At 43.2% G+C, this 23429-nt stretch overlaps 2 protein-coding genes across 2 annotated transcripts in view; one reads left to right on the top strand and one right to left on the bottom strand.

Annotated features, from left to right (window-relative positions):
- Positions 1-716: 716 nt before the first annotated feature.
- zgc:92591 lies at positions 717-1629 on the bottom strand. Its single transcript, XM_042111747.1, has 2 exons — positions 1430-1629; positions 717-1318 (listed from the first exon to the last, which is right to left on the bottom strand). Exons 1-2 carry the CDS (start codon positions 1538-1540, stop codon positions 1082-1084), a joined length of 348 nt encoding a protein of 115 aa, XP_041967681.1. The 5' UTR covers positions 1541-1629; the 3' UTR covers positions 717-1081.
- A 1052-nt stretch (positions 1630-2681) lies between these two features.
- eps15 (epidermal growth factor receptor pathway substrate 15) overlaps positions 2682-23429 on the top strand; it is a 45088-nt gene continuing 24340 nt past the window's right edge. The window contains 13 exon segments of the mRNA XM_042111698.1: positions 2682-2818; positions 9012-9053; positions 9768-9857; positions 10171-10218; positions 10598-10693; positions 10945-11007; positions 11539-11664; positions 12353-12412; positions 14409-14534; positions 14536-14622; positions 14986-15131; positions 16389-16539; positions 21084-21169. Of these exon segments, the coding sequence (XP_041967632.1) occupies positions 2768-2818; positions 9012-9053; positions 9768-9857; positions 10171-10218; positions 10598-10693; positions 10945-11007; positions 11539-11664; positions 12353-12412; positions 14409-14534; positions 14536-14622; positions 14986-15131; positions 16389-16539; positions 21084-21169 (1172 nt within the window). The 5' untranslated portion in view covers positions 2682-2767.

Genomic DNA, 23429 nt, shown 5'->3' with positions numbered 1-23429 from the left:
GCCCTCGTCCCAGATTACTCAGTTAGGCTGAGCGGCCAGATCTAGGAAGACCGTTGTTCCAAACTTTTCCATTTGAGAATGATGGAGGCTACCGTGCTCTTGGGCACTTCCAATGCTGCAGAAATGTTCTTGTACTCTTCCCCACAACCCTGTCTCTCAGGTCTACGGACAATTATTTCAACCTCGTGGCTTGGTTTTCACATGACATACACCATCAACTGAGACCTTATATAAAGAGGTGGACTCCAATCAAGTTGTAGAAGCAAGGACCATTGATATAAGTAAGTAGGATGCACCAGATCTTAATGGCAAGTGTCATAACAAAAGGTGTGAATACTTACATAAATGGAATATTTCAGTCTTTTATACTCCAAACACTTGGTTTTTATGGGGTGTTGTTGGAGTATTGTGTGTAGATTGATGAGAAAATAAATAAATAATTGAAGTCTGCAACATAACAAAATGTAGAAAAAGTGAAGCGCTGTGAATACTTATATGCCCTGTACATTGGAGCTACAAGATAATTTATTTTTCTAAAGAATGTAGGGCGTGGAATAAAATATTGTTTTGTTCAGTACAAAACTGGTTGCATGGTCTTAGACTGTAACAAAGTCGCCCTTTCATAATGTACTATGATCACTGGAAGACTGGAAAACAAGAATGTCTCCACAAGCAAGCAAACTCAACCGATGAACCTACCTATAAGCTGTAAACAAGGATAGGAGGGCTGGGACTTGTTTTATTCAAGACAACTGAGAGAATACACAACCAAGCCATTCCAACAGAAGGAGTAGGCCCTACAATCAAACTGAACCCCCAAAGGAAAACGGTTCAAGCGGTCTGCTTACCACTATACCATAAGTATATACAGTCAATTGTTTTTTTTCCCCAATAGCTTGTTTGGTATTTGGACATCAGCAGTCATACAGGAAGGAGGTTTCTCCTAAATAACGTGCAGATGCAGAAATGCTTGTTTAAGTGTGTTTATTTCCAGAGTTATAAAGGGATCAGCTCTAAAAATAATGTTTTTTAAGTGAGTGCTAAGCTGATGTGCAAACCGTATTCCCCTTCACTTTGGAGTTCATTTTGAACTAGTGTATTTGGTGACAGCCTTAGTCCCCTCGGACACGGCATGCTTTGCCAGCTCTCCAGGCAAAAGCAGACGAACGGCTGTCTGCACTTCTCGGCTTGTGATGGTGGAGCGTTTGTTGTATTGGGTCAGTCGGGACGCCTCTGTGGCAATTCTCTCGAAGACATCGTTGACAAAGGAATTCATGATGCTCATTGCTCTGCTTGAGATACCAGTGTCCGGATGGACCTGCATTATAACGGGACAGTATATGAAGTGGGGAAAATTGGATATTGTTGTGCATTTCGGTTGCTATAAGTAGTCCTACAGTTGTTTAATTTGAAGTCAAACTTTTCCTACCTGTTTCAAAACCTTATAGATGTAAACAGCATAGGTCTCCCTCCTCTTAGATTTTCTTTTTGTTGACTTCCCACTGCTCTTGCCTCTTTTTTTGGTTGCATCATCACTCATAGTTGATGTTGCTGCTTTTTGGTAACTAACACGAACTTATCAGATTTCTAAATAGTTTTTTTTCTTTCCACTGTGGGAATTCAATTTCAACAAATGTCCCATTTAAATAGCCTAGGCCTTCTTGGTGCTAATTTGTGACGTCATTGATTAATTGAAAAGAGGCTCATGCCAATCACGCACTAATGAAAAATCGATTGGGTTGGAAAAATCCTATCATTAGGCTATAAATTTAACATAACCAAATGTCTTCGTCAAAGGCCTAGGATTGTATGTCCATTCTGAGAGGAATTGGTCTGACACACCCTTTGGCTTAGGCTATAGCCAATACACGTGATCAGAGAGGCTATTTCTTTGACAGTATAGGGTAGGCTAAGACATGTGCGCAGTAGCCTAGGCTAGAGATGTGATGTGGGCTATTATGAAAGTAGCCTAAACACGACGCTATCTAGCAATTTAGGCGTGCTCCTAGAAAGTCTGGTTTCATTTGACCACTGGATGGCGCGCTTGACTTTCAACAGAGCTCTGAAGCCAAAATCGACAAGAAGGCCTGGCCCTAGGTAATACGAAATAAAGATAGGCTATTAAATTAATAAAGTAGGAGACCTGAGGTGCGTTTCCCAAAACCACAGTTGCTAACCTGTTAGCATCTAGTTGGTTGGCAATAGGAAATTGCATTGCAACCTGATTGCAACCAACAAGTTGCTAACTTTTAGCAATTATGGTTTTGGGAAACGCGCCCCTGACCAACCCCATCTGGACTAGAACTACGCCTACATTTATTTTTTACCAGGAAGTCGCTATAGCCAGTCAGTTATCCATCCATTGCACACAAACATAAAAAAAAAAAAAAAAAGACTTACGTTACTGTCCTGCAATGACATTGGGTGAAATTTTTCCATATCGTCAAGTAACAGGCCAATTTGATGTAGGCCTATTGTTAAATGGGCAATTTTATAAGATCTTGGTGTGGAACTCGAGCCCTTTTAATGATTTCAGCCATCTATGATTTCAGCAGTAAAATAGATGTTTGCATGGGACTTATCAAGTACAAACTTAGGGTGTGGGCTACCGCTGCTGCTGCAAGGATATTTTTTTCTGTCCATGCCTACACTATCCTTGAGAAATGTGTCCATGTTTTCCCAAATACCGACATGTAGAGTTCGTATTCCACTATTATGAATCCACTTCCACGTTTTTAAACATCCCTATATTGCCATTGCCTGTCGGATGGACAGTGGGAACAGAAACATTATGGCTGCCAGTCTCTCCCTGACTCAGGTAACCGTGTGTCTTCATTTAATAGTAATATTTCATCAGGACATACACATTTTGTTCAAGGTTATGGTCTACTGTAAATACGACATTGTGTCACTGTAGTAAAAACGTGCTCGGATTTCATTCTCTTCCGTTTTTATTTATGTTTTGCAAGTTGTCTCCAGGCTTGGGCTTTCAAAAGTTTCAGCCTAATCTCTGGGGTCTGCGTAAGGGCGTAGCTAGCTTGGTTTATGTCCATTTGGAAACGGACGGTTTGGAAATTGTAATTGTTTGTATATGCGGGGGTATTTTATTGTTGTTGTTTCGCATTTCAAAGCATTCAAAAGTTTGGTAGTTGTAATTCAGTTTGTTTGCGTGGGTCATGTTGCACTGTCATACTCAACGCTAACCAGCTGCATATCGGGTCCGCAAGGTTAGCTGGATAGGCTAGCCAGTAACTTAGCCTCCCGTTAGTGAGATGCGACTAGAATACCAACAAATTAACGAGGTTGCTAATGCTGATAAATGACCTTATAGTGAGAAACTGTGTGTGGACATACAGTGGAGAACATTATTTGCAGTAAGTCAGATTGCTATTAATGGATTTCAACACTTTAAAACTTTATGGAGTGTTCGTTTCAAACTCAGCAGGAAGTGTACGTTATCCTAAACGTAAAGTTAAGACAGGCTAGCTAGCTTTGTTGCTTTCCTAGGACAATTTGAGAATTCTTTGCCATCTGCTTCTAACGTTAGTATTGTCATTAGTCGCGTATGTAATACCCTCATTACAACTAACATCGTTTAATATTGAAGTGTCCGTAGCTTTTAAGATACTTAAAGTACTCCATACAAGTTGTGAGCAAATTCCAAATTGGGTATCGACAGCGTTACTAGCGTAAGTGCACCCGAACTGGCTATCCAGCTAACGCTAACTTTGCCATCTGTCTGGGCATGGCATATTGAGAAGTAAACAGTCACACAATTGAAGATCCTGCTAGCCTGTTGGAAAGTTGTCTGTCTAATCTGTTTACCAGATAAAAACGATGTCAAAGCTCATTAAAGGCAAAGCTTCTTTAAAGCTGATATAATAGCTTAAAGTTGCCTATTGAACTGAAAGTTAATTAGTAACTGCGCAGCCAATTATCCTGACACCAACAGGATTAATGAGTCCACAAAAGAGATTTGCACTGGCAGCGAGAGAGCTAAGGATCAAGTGGCTATGTTAAATCTCATCATACATATAATGGTTGTTCACTTCACTTAATGTGCGAGTTATAAATGATTCCCCCTACCCATTTCCCTAGTGCCACACTTGCTCATGGCTATTCTAAAGCCATAACCATATCCAATATTACCGCTAAATGTTTACTTTTTGGTAGGCCTATGACTACATTGTCAGTCACTTCTATCCTCAGCCATTTATTCATCTAATGGTACTTAGTTGACCAAGATTTGTTCAGCTTTTCATAGTCTATTATCCCTTACAGCATATGAATAGATGGAGGAAACTATACTTTTTCAACTTAATTTTTTTTATTTGAATGTAACTGTTTGGCTCAGCACATTTTATTTGGTTTATGTATTCAATGTGGTTTCCCTTGTCCACACTAGAGTACAGTTAGCCTACTGCATATCTTGGTAAGAGAATACTTGGCTTGTGATTTAGGAATAGCGTGTTGTGGTGGCAACAATCTAAATCAAAATGGGGAAACTGCACTCTTTGTTGTAACAAAAAACTGAGTGTTCGGCTGGGTGGTTGTTCCATGCACGCAACTGTGAGGATAATGGACTGGATCAATTTGTGTTTGGCTAATTGTTGCATTCAAATCAATTTAGTCTGGTTCGGAAGTAATGTCACACTGCATTTTGGCCTAATGCATGACTCCATGGCATTGTTGGACCTTATTTGTAAAGAAAGAAATGTAACAGTGTATAATTTATTTTACAATGGGTCTGCTATTTCAGTGTTAAGAATGGCACAATTCAAAGATATCAGTTGTTTGGAATATGTAATGCAACCTACAAAATCGATCCACCCACTGGTGCTGTTTGAGATTTCCTCCCTTCAAACGGACATGTGGCTTAGAGTAAGTGATCAGTAGTCACAGGAAATGCCTCTGAGCACAAAAAAAGGGAAGGGAGGGGTGGGGTTGGGGGGCTGACTGAGTGAGCTGGTGTTTCAATCACGTTCTCCTTATGGGTGGGAGAGGGAGCGTCTGCCGGCCGGCCTGCCTGTAGCCTGTGAGCTAAAAGAGGGATATCAAGAAGGAGAAGTGTGCCAGGCATGTTGCTTCATCATACTTCTGACTGTGACCTCAGGGCCTGAGAGAGCAGCCTGGTTTACATGAAGCCATGGGGCTGCCTGACCGCCGGCTGGCCATAGTCGTTATTTATCAGCACTGTTTGGGGGTAAAAAATGGTTAGTCTGTAGGGTTGTGTCTTGAATTGTGTGCCTCCACAAAATGTTCTGTGGTGCCTGGAAGAGGATTGAGGCTAGAGTTTTATGATCTACGATAAGTTGCAATTGTTCATTTGTTTTGTTATAGTGTCATAACACAGTTTGTTTTGAGTGTGATGACCAGACAAGAGGTGAGGTCAGATGCTGAGTGTTCAGATGCTGAGTGGCAGTTGTGTAGCATGAATTGAGCAAAGATGGCAGTTGTGTAGCCTGAACGGAGCAAAGATGGCAGTTGTGTAGCATGAATTGAGCAAAGATGGCAGTTGTGTAGCCTGAACGGAGCAAAGATGGCAGTTGTGTAGCCTGTGTTTCGGGGATCTTCTGCCAGATGCCGTAGATATGTCCTCTGGCGAGCACAGAAGGGCTGACTGGAAGTCAGTTTTGGAAACGCACAATATTTTAGTGTGTCGTGGAACAAAACACAAAGCTGCATAGTGCATACTTTAGGGTGCACATGTGAATGGTTGCACATGTGTGCGTATGGGGTCTGTGTATATGTGTGAATGGTTGTGCGTGTGTGTGGGTGGGTGAGCTTGTCATCCAGGCTGAATGGCTGATGGCTCTGCAGGATATCCTCATATCTAGGGGGAATGCAGAGGAATTGAAAGCTTTTCTCCAATAAGCTTAGATACTTTATTGATCCCCAGGGTAAATTCAAGAATTTCATAGTTTTTTTTAAAAAAAACTACAAACTACATTCCCTGTACAATCTCTGGTTTCTTACCAGGGCAGCCAGTTCGTCAGTCTTGTTAGCCAGTGAGTTCACGTTTCCCATCACAATCGATGGAACTGAGGGCTTGTATCTACATTTGTTCTCCCGACGCCTCGTCTTCACTTTTACTCCCGCTCTCAAACCCCGAAAGCACCACAGTTCCTCTGGGATGTTGTCGCGAACACAGCCAGCATTCCGTCGTAGTGCGATCAGCTGATTCCTTGTGTACACAAGTTTGCTGCCGCTGAAGCGTTGCAATATGTCCGTATCCATAGGATAGAATAAAAACACTCCTCAAAGTGTGTAAAAATCCAAAAAGTTGCGAAGTAAAAAGTAAGCAAAAAACACAGATACAGAGCTACTTGACGTGCTGCCACTCTTGTCGGCGCCGGAACCGTTTGCTTGTCCAAGACTGAAAATAATCAAAGGCTATAAGCCTGACTAGACTGTTGCATGAAGATGATGGTGCTTCCCTGTTGGGAGATGAACAGTAGGATTAAACTTTCAAAACTTTTTGCCTTTGGATGTCTCACAATGTATGTGGAGTAAGCTAGTCATTCCATGCAGTAACATATCTTAAAGTGAACCCTATATGGACTAGAATACAACGGGGCCGAGTAATTTGTGTAGTTTGCAACTGTTTCCAAAGAAATTAAAATGTCTTTGGACCCGCAATTATTATGTAGCGTAGGCCTAATATTGAACTGACCGAAAAATGTGATTGCTGAAATGCATTCTGTTGATGGCATGTTTTTATGTAGGAAATATTGTATGTTTTTAAACAAACAGAAGTCCTAATCGTTGCAGCAGAGGCCCAGAGAGAAATTCTGAGCATTAAGTTTAAAATCTCCTTGACTCTGATTTAAACTTCCAGTCAATCAAATCATGTCTGCAGTCTGTTACCATGGCCCTCGCCTCTGGAACAGTATAGTGGACTGATATTTAAAGTTGACTGATATTTAGCAGACGCTGTTATCCAAAGTGACACGGACTCGCAGTGGTGGGAATGGAACCCGGTTTGACCGATTGTTAGTCGGTGACATCACCGCTGCTTCACCACGCCTAGACACAGACTGCCACAGGAGTAAGAATGGCACAGTCATTGGCACTTTTTTAAAAAGCACCTCAGGACATACCTTTTAGCATAGCCTTGTCCTAATCCCTAACGTTTTTTGCATCTTAATGTTTGTTTATTTAATTATTTAAGAACAGAAGGAGACTGCCCACTCTAGCAGCTCATATGCCAATAGTTTAATCCAAAAAAACACCTATGGCCTTTCTCAAGTCTTACAACTGTTTATTTAGTTATACCATTTATTTGAGTTTATTACTAGTTCTATATTACAAGGCTAAGCGGTCTTAATAATCCTACTTTGCTGTGCCTAAATGGTTTATTTATTTTGCTTGTTCTACATGTTTATTTTGTGCATTACTGTAAAGCACATTGCACTGAAAGTTTGTATTCAAGGCGCTATATAAATACTGAACCAAACAGAGCTGGAATAATGCTGCCTTGGTGTTGGTAGATAGCCTGCCAGCAATCCACTAATAGAGGCGTGTTGTGTAATGGCATGGCATCTGGCTTGATCTATAATGTGACGTTTGAGACCACTTGGAACAACTCGAACAACTTGCCACGTCCCCATTGTGGAGCCAAAGCATGTTAAGGCCTATGGAGGTGAATCGCTTCCCCATTATCACTTCTGGGGCTTCATAATGCGTCCACAGGGATTTCTCAGGGCTATTGTCCACGCCGGGTCTCTGGCCTCACCTTCACCTTTCAGCCACCCAGAGATAACGGAGTCAGGTACCAAAACAAGTCAGACAACTAGTCGCTAACATTATGCCAAAGCCTGCATTGCTAGCAATTTACCAGAGTGGCTATCTATGACCAGAGTGGTATAATTCACACTTTTTTTTAATTATTATTTAGCCATCAAGGTTCCTTTTTGAGACAGTTTTTTATTAATATTGAATATGAATGATTAGCTATGATGCACTACTGTAAACAAAAGCTACTATCACTTAAAAACAAATCTGGATTAAAGTTGCTATATGAACTGTCTAGTTGTTTACATAACAATAGTTACATGGTAATAGTGTAGGCAGTGGTAGGGAAGTGGATAAGGAGCTGGGCTAGGACGCAGTAGCCTGAAAAGTTGTGGGTTCAATTCCTGGCTTTCAAGGCACTTAACCCCCGAGTTGCTCCAGGGACAATGGCCCTTGTGATGTAATGGACATGATCTGAATAAATGTAAATAGATGTGATAGAGGAGTCCGCCTTGTGAAGGGTGCTTTATTTGTGTTAATATTTATTAGCTGTTAATATTCCACTGGACAAAAGGTGGCAACAGCAAACTTCTGATACAGTAGAATGCTTCAACTTCCCCCGTTTGTTTTGGATGACCGTAATATTGAGGGTGCATTGTAGGCGGGATTTAGGACATACTCACAGTGGCTATCAGCCTGGCAATGGGGAAACAAATGTTTTTGATTCGGGTGGCGTGAAGCCCCGGCCATTATCACCTGTAAAATAGAATATTGCCTTATCTCGGCCTGGCTGGCTCCATAGTGCATTTGTGGCTATTATGTCAGATTTGTGTGCTCTGACAACAGAGTAGTGTTATTTTGTTTGGGTTGGCGGCAAGGCTGTGTCACACCCCTGTCCCGCCCACACCAGCTCTCACTATAGATGCTGGAACATTCCCCGCTTTGACCAGGCTGTATAAAGAAAACACTGACACCATCTGCACAGAATGGCTTTGGATGTACAAATGTGTAACGTTACTTACGGAGTAAGCAGCGCATCAGATTTCCTACAGATGTTCTTAACTCTGTTGTGTTTGTTCAGCATTGATCGTTGTCAGGCTAATGATCAGCTGTATGCTCATCATGAATCAAATGGGTGAATTAGTGTCTGAAACAAGCCCACTGAAACATTTTTTGCTGGTATTGCTAGAGAACAGTTGGCCTTCATGAGCTGCTACAGAGTCTGTCTGATAAAATCAGATTATCTTTAACATAATTTCCTTCCTTTCTTCCTACAGCTTTCGAGTGGGAACCCTGTCTATGACAAATACTATCGACAGGTAAGCTTGACATCCAGATGCGCCTCATGCCATCAGTCCAGCCATGAGTGTGTCTGTGGCTATGCATGTGGACTCAGGGCCAGGCCACAGCACAAGCTGTGTGGGCTCTCCCAAGGGTGCAATAGTGGGATAGTACCGGTAGGTGCTTCCTCTCCAGCTGCCTATTTGTCTGAAGAAGCAGCAATAGAAACCACACAGCATTAGCGCCCAGTATAAGATGGGCCTTCATGTCCTGTAACACACTCCCTGTAAGGAGAAACCAGCATGAATTAATCATGACGAGCCAACTTCCAATCCAGAGAAAAGAGGGGATGAAATCTCCCTGAAGCAGTGGGTAGCTCTGGTCAATCATTAAAGCCAATGCTTTCACCAAAGTGATTGCTTTAGTATAAGAATCTTTCCCCTTTGATGTGTGTGAATTATGAAGTCAAATGCCCCTTATCTCAACTCAGAAATCATTCCTGCACATAGGCTGTGCTTTAGGGACATATTTGTACATAGTCATACAAATATTTTAATATTTTCATTTTCCACCCATCACTGCCTATATGGTTCAGAACACAGCAAGTGTATGTCACGTGTTTGGCCTTAATGTTCTGGCAGAATCCTGTGCGTGCGTGCGTGCGTGCGTGCGTGCGTGCGTGTGTGTGTGTGTGTGTGAAAGTGGACGTGTGTGTGTGTGGACTGATGCCAGCTCTCTCTGACCCTCTGCAGGTAGATCCGTCGGGCAGTGGACGTGTACCAGCAGCAGATGCTGCCCTCTTCCTAAAGAGATCAGGCCTGGCAGATCTTGTGCTGGGCAAGGTAAACAAACTAAAAAACAAATAAGCTTTTTTTAAGCATTACATGTATTGTGTTGGGTATCTGTTTCCTGAATTAAGAAAAAAAGAAAAGATTTGCAAATTAAAAAATAAAATCTCACAACTATGTTTTACAAAAAAACTGGATGTCTTTTGATATGTGAAGCAGTACATTATATTTATAAATTGTACATTTAGCATTTGTTCAGAGTGCTGCCTGAACAGAAACACACATTTCTGCTACATTGCAGAAATAATTCATTAGTTTACATCTATGTTGTTGTTAATTTGCTTAATATCTGTTTTGTATTTGTCAGATATGGGATCTGGCAGATTCAGAACGAAAAGGATGCCTTAACAAACAGGTGCTCTATGCTACTCTTCTCCTCTCCTTAGATAAGATAAGATTAGATAGAACATTATTATCAATGAGCAGAGTACAAGTTCTGAGCCAGTCAAATGCATAGCAAAACAGGAGTGCAATCTAAATGACTTATTTATATTATTTACACTATTCAATGTATTCACATCTACTTTTATTGCTGTTGTAATGTTTATTGTAATTCTACATTGTAAATCAGTTTGGATTTACTGTAAGCGTCTGCTAAGCAAACATGAGTATAAACATTTACAAGAGCAGATAAGTTTACTCTTTAAGGGGATCCTATTTCAGGCTTTTCTCTGAGTTTGTTAACGAGTTATTGATGAGGATAGCTAACGCTGGCTTTTTGTCTCCGTCCACAGCAATTCTTTGTTGCACTCCGACTAGTGGCCTGTGCCCAGAATGGGCTCGAGGTGGCACTGAAGAGTCTCAACGCAGCCGTTCCTCCCCCCAAATTTGTGAGTCGTTTCTCTTTCTCTTCCTCTTCTCTCAATCTGTCACTCTCTCACACCCTGGTTGTTTATCGTTAAGGGAACCATTGTGGCCTTATCCAGAAGTCTGAGTAACTGCAGTCGGCTTATCTGGGTTATCTGGGTGTACAGTCAGCACTTTGTCTGCTGATATTGCAGTAACTTAACTGAAGTCAACTAGAGTGTGAATCTATGGCTGGTGGTGTCTTAACTGTCTATGCAATTCATTTTCTCTCCAGCATGATACGAGTAGCCCGCTTCTGCCCGCAGGAGTGGCCATAGACGCCCCATGGGCGGTCAAGGTATGTTTGTTGTTTTTGTTTTGTTTTTGTTTTCCTCTCCTAAAGCCCCATTTACATCAATTCGCTTGTCACCATTGGTCGTTTCACTTGGAATTGCTGAATTAACATTGCATGATCTCTTGTGGCTAGTCACATCCAGACACGTCCAGAGCCCCAATTTGAATGCTGGGCAGTGCAAAGTCGGTGTATGAACAAAGTTGTCGTGCATGAACTGACGGGATCATGGGGCGTGAGGCAGCTTTTAACTGACCCACCTCTGTTTGTGCTTAGGATCTTTCTCATGCTGTTACATTTACAAATAGATTTTGCCTAGTTATTAAGCCAGCTTTTGTTAGACTTTAGACTTTGTCCCTAGTATATCCTTCCACCCTCCCATTAGTTGATTAGCAAGAATAATTTTTTTCAATGTCTTGCGTATGCTGATATGGAGTCACTTTCTTTAATATTCTTGTTATGTACAGTATGACCACTGTCCTCATATCGTGTGTGTGTGTGTGTGTGTGTGTGTGTGTGTGTGTGTGTCATTCATAGGCGGACGAGAAGGTGAAATTCGATGCCATCTTCGAAAGCCTGTCGCCCGTCGGGGGCATGCTCACAGGGGATAAGGTCAAACCAGTCCTGCTCAACTCCAAGCTGCCTGTAGACGTCCTGGGCCGGGTGAGGAACCACCCAGGGAGCAGACACAGAGACCTCAACAGCAAAATATTTTAAATATTATGCCATTTTTAAAAATGCAGAAAAATGTTTAGAGTGTTCAGCAACACGCACAACTTAGAGAGGGATACCAGTAGCTGTCAACTGACCTGCAGAAACACTTCTGGCCCATACCAAACATGAATGAAGCGGGAGGGTCATAACTGACCATTGCATTGATCCAATTATGGTAGGATGTCTTCGGTGAATATAGTAAAATATATTACATCATACGGTGGGTATTCTGAGACATGGATACTCTACCAGTCGAGTCATCTGTCACATGGCCAGACAGGAATAGCCAAGATACAGTAAGTGTGCGTGTGGTGCATGTGTCTGTTAGATCCACTGGGTGGGAGTATTGTCAGACTGTACATCAGCACGTTCAGTACGCAGAGTCAGAGAACATCTGTAGTCTAAGGAGGGTCCTTGGACTAGGTAATCAGAGGGACTTAACATTGATGATCAGTACCTACATATGGTTGACACAAATCTTTCTCTCTCTTTTTCTTTCTTTCCCTCTCTTTCTTTCTCTTTCTCTCTTTCTCTTTCACTCTCTTTCTCTCTCTCTCTCTCCCTCTCTCCCTCTCTCCCTCTCTCTCCCTCCCTCTCTCTCCCTCCCCCTCCCTGTATGTATGTATTTACATGGCAGGTGTGGGAGTTAAGCGACATTGACAGAGATGGCATGCTCGACAGAGATGAATTTGCTGTGGTAAGTGGCCCTGCATCTGTTTATGGTAGTGTAATCCTTCCTAATGACTCCTTATGATGTTCAGATAACGGCAACAGTGTCACCTTGAATAATTTACCACATTGGCATTGGCTGGTTGAGGTACTGTAAGGAGACGAACTCCATGAACTGCAAATGTTGCAGTCGCTATCCCAGAACTGCGGGGAACACAGTTTGCCGACAGTACAGGCACTTCGCAGTTTAAACACAATACACTAGTGTCACGTTCCACTGTCTAGGAGTTTTGTGGGACATGAGCAAAAGATAGGAGACGGCCAAAAACTACTGCGGAGGATCAATGCAAAAATATTTATTTACAAAACACATAAGAAAAAGTATTATAGAACAAAAACTAAGGCTGCAACAAAAGTCCAAAACGAAAGGCCTCGAGCACAGGCCCAGGCAATCCCCAGCCTTTTCCCAGACTCTCACTCCGAGAGCAGGCAGGAGCGTCGGAGACAAAACTGCTGGAACGCGTGGCTTGCGCGAAGCAGCGGAGCGGCGTGGCATGGCAGCGGCAAACCCAACCAAAATCCCGAAAGCGAACGAGCAAACGAACGAGCTCCCGGATGACGTCAGCCGGCACCTTTTATAGGCCGGCCCAGCAATTAAGCCCCCTGCTAGACTGTCTGAAACACAACAAAACATACACAGGACAGACCAAAGCAAACAAACACAAATAAAACATACAGGGACGTAACACTAGTTAAACACAATCTTAGCCTCAAGCATAGAGTATGCCATGACCTGTTAAATTAAAAAGCCACTGCCGGTTGCTTTTAGAAGACAAGAGGCTGTAAACCAGAGTTTCAAAAGTGTACAATAAAATGTGACACTGAATTGTCACTGAATGTGACATTGTAATTTCTACATTTTTTATCAAAGTATTTATTAGTAATACAGTGGCAATCAGTGGAAATTAGTAGTGTGAATATTTGGTTAGCATGTTGATTTACGGTGTGTGCCCCTACATTTTCTGGTTGCGCCCCTAAAATGTTCAGTTGGGGGCCACTGTGCTCCTATAAAAGAAGTTAGTCTGGAGCCCTGACCCAAACACAACAGATGGGCAGCGACGTGCAGCCAGACTTAACTGCCAGAGAGCATCCTTCAGAGGAGCCTTTGAAGACTTCCGTCCTCCCCATCTGAATGTGCTTATTTGCCATCAATATTTTAAATTGACATCCTCCTCTTTCTGGCCATCCTCGAGGCTAATGGATTCTTGTCTTGTTCTTGATGGTTGTTGTCTCGCTCTCTTGAGTTTTGTCAGTATAAATAAACTGGCGTGTAATGACTTGAATGGAGGCTGTCTGGAGCTGTTAGTACGCCGATTGATTAACTGCCTCCAGCTAGGGCTGAGAGTGCGACTGTTTCCTGAAGGTTAAAGTCATAGGTCCGGTATAGTCCTGATGTCTGTGTCCCGTACATGCAGCCTGTGACGAGAATTGCATCATCAACACCGTATGGGCGGGGTATCGTGTTCCTCCCAACAACTGAGACTGCACGTCGAAGACGTATGTCAGTCAAATGTGCACGGAGCATTCCACTTCCTTTAAGACGCAGCTCAGTTCAGGAAGATTGAGTTCCTCCCAGGTCTAAAAATGCTCGCAGTAACCACATCATTGATTAGTGTTAGAGCGTCAAGGCATCAGTGCATTAGTGTAAGCAAAAAGGGGACATTTAATTTGATACTATTTCAGTAGTTGGTGTGCAGAGGTCTTGTGCTGCCACTTTACTTTACAGATTGGTTATAAGAGGGTAGTTTCATGGCAATAAATAGGTCGAATCAACACAAGTTCATAACAACCCACAAATTACTTAACAGTTTCTAAGTTGTTTTTAAGCAATAATCCACCCAGTGCTACTGATCAAGTTCTCTAGCGTTGCTGATAACAAGTAATGGAATTGCACTACAGAGTTTGTTCATGCCTATCTGTGTGTGTGTGTGTGTGTGTGTGTGTGTGTTCTCTCTCTGCTGCAGGCCATGTACCTGGTCTACAGAGCTCTGGAGAAGGAGACAGTGCCCATGTCTCTGCCCCCTGCCTTGGTGCCCCTATCAAAGCGGAAGAAATCCACCACCCCCCCAGTTATGCCCTTACTGCCGTCACCCGCCCTCCCTGAAGGAGCCCCGTGCGCCCCCGCCTGCCCCCGCCAAAACACTGCCCCCTCCTGCCAAAACAATAACGGCGCCTCAGGTCTGCACTTGTTCCGAATACCTATAATACTACAAACATCACGGCTAACAATGCTACTAATATACTTAATATTGATATTAGTAACTTTACTGATCCTCAGTACTTACTAGTGATGATGGAGAGCTGGGCAGTTTGCTCTACAACATTTCTGTCTGTGTACCATACAGTGCTGTTATTGTTGGGGTGTGTGGGGGAGCAGTGGTTAGCGATGTCGCTAGGTCGAATGTTGCAAGATCCTAAGTTCACTTTGGATAAATGTGGCTGCATCTAATGATGGAGATGTCTGTTGATGGTGAGGCTTGGTTAAGACGTGTGTGTGTGTGTGTGTGTGTGTGTGTGTGTGTGTCTTTGTTGTCTCTGCAGTGGGTGGTGTCCCTGGCAGACAAAGCGAAGTATGACGAGCTGTTCAGTAAAACGGACAGTGACATGGATGGCCTGGTGTCTGGCCCTGAGGTCAGGGACATCTTCCTCCGTACAGGGCTTCCCTCCGCTACACTGGCACGCATCTGGTGGGTCTGATGATAATCATGTAGTGTAAAGGCTTTACTATAAAAAAAAATATTCAGTTAACATTAATGCTACTATATAAATTTGTAAACGACAGTTTGGTCTGGGCAAACTATTTATTTATTTATTTATTTATTTATTGTATTAAGATGACCTGAGAGGTATTTCACAAAGGCAGAATTAAGACATCCAAGATAAGTGATAAAGCGAGGTTTGACATAGCGTTTTCTGGTCATCCTAGCTCAACTCGTTTCACTAATGCCAATTCAGGATGAGTAGGAGCGACTATGTCAAGCCAGGTGTAAGTAATTCAGGATGTGTGCGCGTTCTCGTTTCTGCTCCAAAGTGGCCACGGTTGGAATAAAAAAGACGCGGAAAATAGCGTCATTCACACAAAGTGAACAACCGCTTTTGATATAGACTAACACTGAAGTAAAGTTATCCTTTTTGGAATGGGGAATCATGGCTATTTCTGTATAACAGCAGAAGTAGGCGTGGTAGACCAACTGAGTGCAAATTTACGTATGCACCCACGTGTGAGTGCTTCTTTGTCTCGGAACGCAACATCATTAAGAAGGCACTTGCCACTGCAAAGATGCACATAGTATGATATACCTTAATATTATAGTTGAAAATACCTTCGAAAAATGGCGTGTAATGCCCCCCCCCCCCCCCCTTATAAAATAAGCAAACAATGAGTACCTAGGCCTATGTTAATAATTATAAGGCTATCACAATTAAAATAATAACCATATGTTAGTAGGCAGACAATCTGTTTTGTTTTGCGAGCAAATATATTTAGCAAATAGTTTATAAATGGAATAAAGCTCCTTAAAAATTAGCATGGAGGTCTGATGTGAATGACGGCTAGCTGAACCAATAAGACAACATAATTACCATTAGAATTAACTTAGCTTGGGACCAGGCTAGGTGCAGAGAATAAATCCCCATGGTAACTTATGTGCCATCTTTTTTGTGAAACCAAGTCAAGGCTAAATTCATCTTAATCCCTCCATCAAAATCCCAGCTTAATCCCTTATCTAGGTTTTGTGAAATACCCCTCTGACCAAATCCTTTGCAGTAGGCCTATGTGTCATAATAAGAAACTAAAACTTCTACTAAAGCATGTGTCTGCTAAACTAGGTGTCTCGCAATGCCGTTTCTCACATCGTAATAATGCACTGAAAAGCTTTGTGGATGTAATGAATAAATGATAAAAATGGAAATGTTTGTGTGTGTGTGTGTGTGATGTGGCATAGGGAGCTGTGTGATATCGGGGACATCGGCAAGTTGACCAGAGAGCAGTTTGCCCTGGCACTGCATCTCATCAACCAGAAGCTGACCAAGGGTGTCGACCCTCCCCAGGCCCTCACGGCCGAAATGATCCCCCCGGCTGACAGAGTTGCCCAGGTAACCATCCTCACAGCCACACACAGTCTCTGTGAGTTAGTCATAACATTGTACCATGAGCGAGAACAATAACTATCTCAGTTAAAGGTGTTCTAAGCGATGTCACATGTTTTTTAGGCAAAATATTTTCTCACTATGCGCTAGCTGCCTGTCCCCTGAACACAGTACAAAAACGTGGTCTCTGTAGACGTGGTCTCTGCCCAGGCTCCGCAAATGGCAACAAAAACAAACTTGTGCAACAAGAGGCGCGTTGCACAAAAGTAGGATCAAGACATCCAGGATAAGTGACTGAGCTGAGCTAAATGAATCCAAAACAAGGGTGTCCAGGCTTAATTGATTGCACAAAGACCAAGCCAGGATGAGCAGACACGGATTCATCAAGCCAGGTGAAACCTATCCTGAATAAGTGTGCGCTCACTGCTCCCTCAAATAGACCCCACCACCGATCACAGATTCACTGATTTACCATGGCAAGTAAGAGCGGCTTCATTGCTTCTTCTATGGTGTAAAGTAGGTAGCGATAGCCTGTTCACAACAGCAACTATATTCCACCACGCGCGAGTATAAATGGTTACGGTGCTCCCGTGACGTCACATTGTCGCACGACAGGTCGGGAATGGTGAGTTTGTAAAAGACATAATTAAAAAGAAAGGCAACACCACCACAGTGATAAAGGAAAGCGATCTTCTCTGATGACTACAGTGGTCGGCTGGTGAGGGACCAATGTGTGTTAAATTAGTTAATATGCATGCTTTAAATTTCAGTTAAATATGTCCTGCAGAGGAATTAGGATTTTTTTCTGTGGCCCTAATATTCCGTCATTTTATATATAGCCTTATAGATGAACTGAACTGAAATAATCAACATTGATAATGTGTTGATTATGACAATTAAAAATAAATGGCACTAAAAATGTAATTAAAAAAATCAATACGTAGCCTTTTTTAAGCAACACCAAAATTGCGTTTGTTAGTATTAGAACGCTGCCCGTTTCAATGACGTCATTGTCATGGTAGGACCTGAGAAGTTCTATAAACAACAGCTGCAGCATATTATGTATACACGAAAATTAGTCATTTTAATGGCATGGGTTACACATTTGAGCCTGTGAGGGACAGGCCTGTAGTGTCTTGACTACCACTAGATGGGGGACGATCGGTTTCAGGCTCCAGCTCAACCTTCAGTAGGATCATTTGGGTGAAAATGACTGTGGGCGCTGCCGGAGCATGGACACTGGAATCTATCTGTTGCAAAGCAGTGGCGAAACGTAGGGAAAATGTTCGAGGAAGCCAAAGTGACGGGGAAAATATGTTTATTTATGTATGTGTTTATTTCGGGGCGTATACATTTTGTGCAATGTATAACATAGATACATTTTGTGCGGCACAACATAGGCTACTGTAGGCCTAGCCTACAGGTCATGTAGAAAACTGGACGAGGGGCGCTTGAGACGGCAACACGCACGCTGTCTCTCTGTCTCCCTCCATCCCTCACACACACACATTGCCTACTGTACATCCTCCACACAACTGCATACTCACTCACCACCACTACATTAGGCCTATGCGAAGCTACGGTGCATACAAATAAGCTATATAACACGCATTGTCACGGCAATGTAGGCTAACGCAGTCTGGACTACTGGCACTCGTAACAGCAACTCACACAGGCTCTCCCTCCCTCCCTTAAAACTGTTAAAAACTTCGTCACCCCAAGTTGACCCCAGACACACGGAGGATACACGAGTTTGCCGTTTATTTTAGGCTAACGTTAGTGGAGAGTTTGCAGATTTTTACCTTGTGGATGTTGATATTGCACGAGTCTCTTGGATAGCAGCACTGCGAGTTAAACTCCCTCGCATCAACAATCTGCCCTGAGACGGTGAACAACTGGCTTCAGGGTGAGTAGAAATGGACATTGGATTCTGTTTACAGACCCGCTGTGGTTTAGTCACCAGCTAGTAAACGCATTATTATCGATCTGTGATATCGTCGGAGTCATGGTTTATACTCTCTATGGTCGGAGTGCTAGCTTGTGGAGTTTGACATAAGAGTGTTTCCAAGGTGTTTAGCTGCTAGCCCTTTCCTAGGTTGGATCGTATGGTAGCCTAACACTGGACCTCATCTGAGGCTACTTCGAGATATTATTCCAAAGGGGACAGATAGGCTACTGCACTTAAAACTTTAAAAGATTGAACGAACCTTCCCGGACTTTGTAATTGCGACCAGTGACTGCATTGGGTGAACGAAGCCGAAGTTGAAACTTAGGCTCTATGGCACATAGACAGTGGGCTCGCCCTTCTACGAATTGAAAAAGACTACAAGCTGCCCCACCGAGTTTGCGATAAAGTAAGCAAGAAAAGGGTTTTTTAAGTCAGGATATGTCGGGTCAATGGCATTTATTCGTCCAACGTTACAGACCAGTTTCCATAATACACATCTTATCAATAGTTTGAATGTCGTGTGTGTTTCTGTTCATTGACAAAATTGCGTTCAGTATGATTCATGCCCAATTAATTTCCCCTGTTAAAGTGTTCGCCTTTGTTTCACTAGTTTGGTTTTGATTTTTTATGAGATTTTGTGATGTAGGCTAGCCTACGATAAACAGCTTATGGCCAATATGTAACTCAGCTAGGCCTAATGTTAGTTTCCTCAGCCATGTCAGCTAGCCTCAGACTCATTATCTGCTATGGCTGCTAGTGCTAGTGCAGAGTAGCTTACCATGCCAGTGACGTAGCCGATTGTTGAAATCCAACATGGCGGCGCCCATGTAACAACAACAACACTTTCAACGTACAATTTTATCCCTTTTAATAAATTCAGCCATTTTAATCATTGTACCAATGAGAAGAAATAAAATACATCTGTTATATTACCTTTACTTCAAATTCCAGTTCAGTTCATCTTTAAAGTCTATGGGAAACTGTAAAGTATCTAATGATTGCAACATCATCTATAAATCATCATTTATCCAAAATTATTGAAATTAATGATCACAAATGTTTAAATAATGACAGTGGGTCTAGTTATATGTGATAACAATGTGTAGTGGGCAGTGGAATAAGTATTGTGTTTTCATTTGTGGTGACTGCTGACTGAGATAAGGGATGAGATTAAATAGATCCTGGAACTTAGCCTGGTCTGGAGCAGGCTAGCTCCACAGAATAAATCTCCATGGTAACTTATACTATAACATATCCTACTGCCCCCTATCCTGCTTTTGTGCAACCGGATCACGGATAAATTGAGCCAGGATAACCAAGATATCCCGGCTTAATCCCTTATCCTATTTTTGTGCAACGGGCCCCTGCTCCACGAAACATAACAAACAGTGTTCCAGCCAATAAAGACGAGATGCGCGTTTAGGAGGGTTTCAGTTGCACGGGAGGGGAGGGAGTAGCGAACTATTTCTCTGTTTTGTTTGAACATCAACAGAAGTCATGTTTACCTCACCTTTAAATATAACAGCCGTGATGTAGGAATGGCAATAGTTGTTATTATAAGGCAGTAAAGCTCATATCAGTGTTCTGTTAGAGCATTACTGATTCTGATGTCATCGTAGCTAATTTACAGGTAGAGTACAGGTATGCCATGATGTACAACCCTGTTATAGGAATGTGAAGATATGGAGCCATGTTGTAAGGATGAATCGTAAAAGTATCAATTTCCGGCCCTTTCGTTCGAAAATTGAAAAAAATTGAAAAAAAAAAGATTTTTACAGTGTTGTTGTAAAGGTGATGAGCAGCATTGTTATGTAGCCTGTATGATAGTATCTGTGCTTGACAGAGCTGTTCTGTTGTCACTTTACTAATCCTGGACTGACCTTCTCCCTGTGGTGTGGGCTTTTTGCTTTTTCTAGCTTGCTCCTGTCTGTCTCTCTGACCCAGTCTGTCTCTCTGACCCTGTCTGTCTCTCTGACCCCGTCTGTGTGCGATCGCTGTCTCTCTTTGCTTTCTTCCTCATGACTCGTGCATTGTGCACAAGGTGGGTGCTCAAAACCCCCATTACCCCCCCCCCCCCCATCCTTTCCTTTCACCCCCTCCCCCCACCCTTATAAAAACACACCTGTGTGTCGCATTTTATTACACTGGTTTGCATCCAGTTTCTCTCTCCCTGTTTTTCCACATAACACCTCCTTGTCACTTTTCAGTGGTTTCTCTTCAATGCCATGTATGTTGGTGCATTTATGTCGATTCTTCAATGTCCATGTGTGATTGGATAGAAATGAAGTGGTCATGAACTAGAGCGTTGGCCATTGAAACAAGGCTGCCATGTATCACCTGTACCAGTGTTCACCATTGCTTTCTCTCATTCCATAAAGAAGTGTGTGTGTGTGTGTGTGTGTGTGAGCTCCATGTGTGTCCTGTTAATGTGATGTGGTTTGTTGTAGTTGTTATTGTTGTTGTGGAATATGAGAGGGGAAAACTGCTCTGCAGTGGTAGATGAATGTTAAACCCTGCATTCATCTGCTCTCTACACCCCCTCCACACTTCTCCCGCTCCCCCCCCCCCCATGCCCCGGCTGCACCGATCTCTGTCTGCGCAGAACGCCACGCTGGCATGCCAGGCTGCTGACTTCTCTGCCATCAAGGAGCTGGACTCCCTCAGCAACGAGATAGTCGACCTCCAGAGGTGAGATGAGCTGCCTGCGCGCCGTCACTGCCCACATTCTCACACACACACACACACACACACACACACCACGCCTTGGGTACACACATGCTTTCACACACTCCTCTGGTCAGATCATGCTGAGGTCAGACCATGCACAGCTCTGAGGGTTTTTGCCTCGGGTGTTAACAGTAGTAAGGGCTACAATCACCCTCCATACACACACACACACACACACACACCAAGCACTACTATAACACTACTATTTTTGCGTCTGGTTTGCACTTTCTTTGTAGTTTTCATGGGCAGAATGTGAGACCATTACAAATGGCTTAGTCTAGTGTTCAGTTGTCATGTGCAGTTGAGCATAATGAAGTAAGTAGATAAATTGTACGTTTTCTGTGTGTGTTGATTAGATGTGCTTGCACTTTGGACTTTGGTGTGGAAAGAGCATGTATTGTTACACGTATTGTAAAGCAGTGAACAGTTGCTGTTAGAGAAGCACACTTTTTAAAACCCTACTTTGAAATCAAGGATGCTTAAATAAAAATTATGTTTTTTTGTTTGTTTTGTTATGCCATATGTTTGTAAAACTCTGAGTTGCAGCAAATGCAATTTGGTAAATCGTGAAGGTCGCAATTAATCCTGCCCACGTATTGTGCTACTTCCTGAACCAACACATGTTTAAAAGCAGCAGTAGTGCCATTTTCATTTTGAACTGAAGCTTGATGCCCTAGTCATTGGACCTGTTTGGATAATATTAGGAGTTTTTAATCCTAGTAGTAATGAAGGGATTCTTCCTCATCACACTCTCTTGCATCTGCTACTGTGTGATGTTTCCAAAGAAACAGGGCTGGCTGGAGGTTTTAGTAGGTTGTATGAAGAGCGAATATAGCATGGTCTATTCTGAAGTATTGAAAAACGCTATAGAAATGCATGTGGTGGTGGTGTTGTTGTTGTTATTGTTATTATTTTCTTGGTCTGTCTTCTCCTTGCTCATCAACTACTGCATCATGGTGAAATTGTAGAGAGAAAGAACTGGAGTACAATGTCTTTGTCCAGATGCTCTTGCTAGTTTCTGACTGCTGTGACTCTGTAAAATGGGGCCCATGCAGCAGTGGAGACCACTCTGCTGTCTGAACACACACACACACACACACACACACTCTCTGGCCCTGCTGTAGCATAGTGGACATGTGTGGACATGCAGCGCACCGTAGCAGGAGAGTGGATTTCCATCACACACGAGAAGTGACTGACTGGGAGAGAGTCGAGGGCTCGATCGGAGAGGTGTTTGCGAGTGTGTGAGTTTGTGAGTGTGTGCAGTCTGGTCTCTGGGGGATTGCCCCTCAATGTGATCACAACCTCAAGGCTGTCAGAAGGAAGGAAGGAAGGAAGGAAAGAGAGAGAGAGAGAGAGAGACGAGGGAGAGAGGCAGAGAGGAAATGAGGTAGAGAATGAGAGCTGATTTACACAAAGCCTTTGTAAGGGTGTTTCCAACCCCCCAACCCCCCCCCCAGGTCTCTCGTCTTCCTGCTCTCCTCATTCTGAGAAAGAGCAGACGGCCTTTTATCAACGCTCGCCACAGCACAGCACAGTACAGTTCGTTTCTGCTCTGCTCTGCTCGTCCTGCTGAGCAGGTGAGGACAGAAAGTGAGAAAGAGACGAGAGTGGAGTTTCTCTCTTCGCTTCCCTTTTCTGGAAAAGCGAGAGAGACTGACAGACAGACTGAAGGTGAAGGCTGAGCTGGAGGAAGGGTTTGGAACCTGAGGAGAGGGAGTGAGAGAGGAGAGGGAGGAGATGGAGGGCGAGCGTGACAGACAGGCTGGTTGGTTCAACTTCAACATGGAGCGAGACTAGCCGCAAAGATGATGCGCATTGTGTGGGATTGCCTGAGGTCACCACGGCGACGGGCCCCCTCTGGAGAGCGGTAAGAAGCCGACCCCCCCCCTCCTTTCTGATTGGCTGCCGGGGTCATGTTGAGGTGATCCAGGGTGCCGGGCTTTGGTGTTCTCTGATAGGTCTTTGGGATCGTTGCCAAGGCCGCGTTCGTTCTTCCAGAAGAGAAACCCCGTTCCTTCCATCCACGTCGGCTCTGCTTCTGTTCTTATGTATCCAGCCCACTCTGGCTGCATTCTGCACCGCTCCCAAATCCCTGGAGAGAACTTCCAACTCCGTGTGTGTGTCACACTTCAGTGGTGAAGTTTGAGCTTCTTTTTGAGTTTTTTTGTGTGAATGCTCTTGGTAGCTGTGTCAGTGGATGTCTTGTGTGTTTTTCAGG

Source organism: Alosa sapidissima, chromosome 12, assembly GCF_018492685.1.
Source record: "Alosa sapidissima isolate fAloSap1 chromosome 12, fAloSap1.pri, whole genome shotgun sequence".
Taxonomy (NCBI): Eukaryota; Metazoa; Chordata; class Actinopteri; order Clupeiformes; family Clupeidae; genus Alosa; species Alosa sapidissima.
Note: the sequence above shows the minus strand (reverse complement) of the source record. Positions and strands in the feature narration are given on the sequence as shown.

Coding starts and splice junctions, on each gene's coding strand:
- zgc:92591 (XM_042111747.1), bottom strand. CDS start 1,540: ATGAGTGATGATGCAACCAAAAAAAGAGGCAAGAGCAGTGGGAAGTCA. Junction 1,319..1,429: donor TCTATAAGGTTTTGAAACAG/GTAGGAAAAGTT, acceptor GTTATAATGCAG/GTCCATCCGGACACTGGTAT.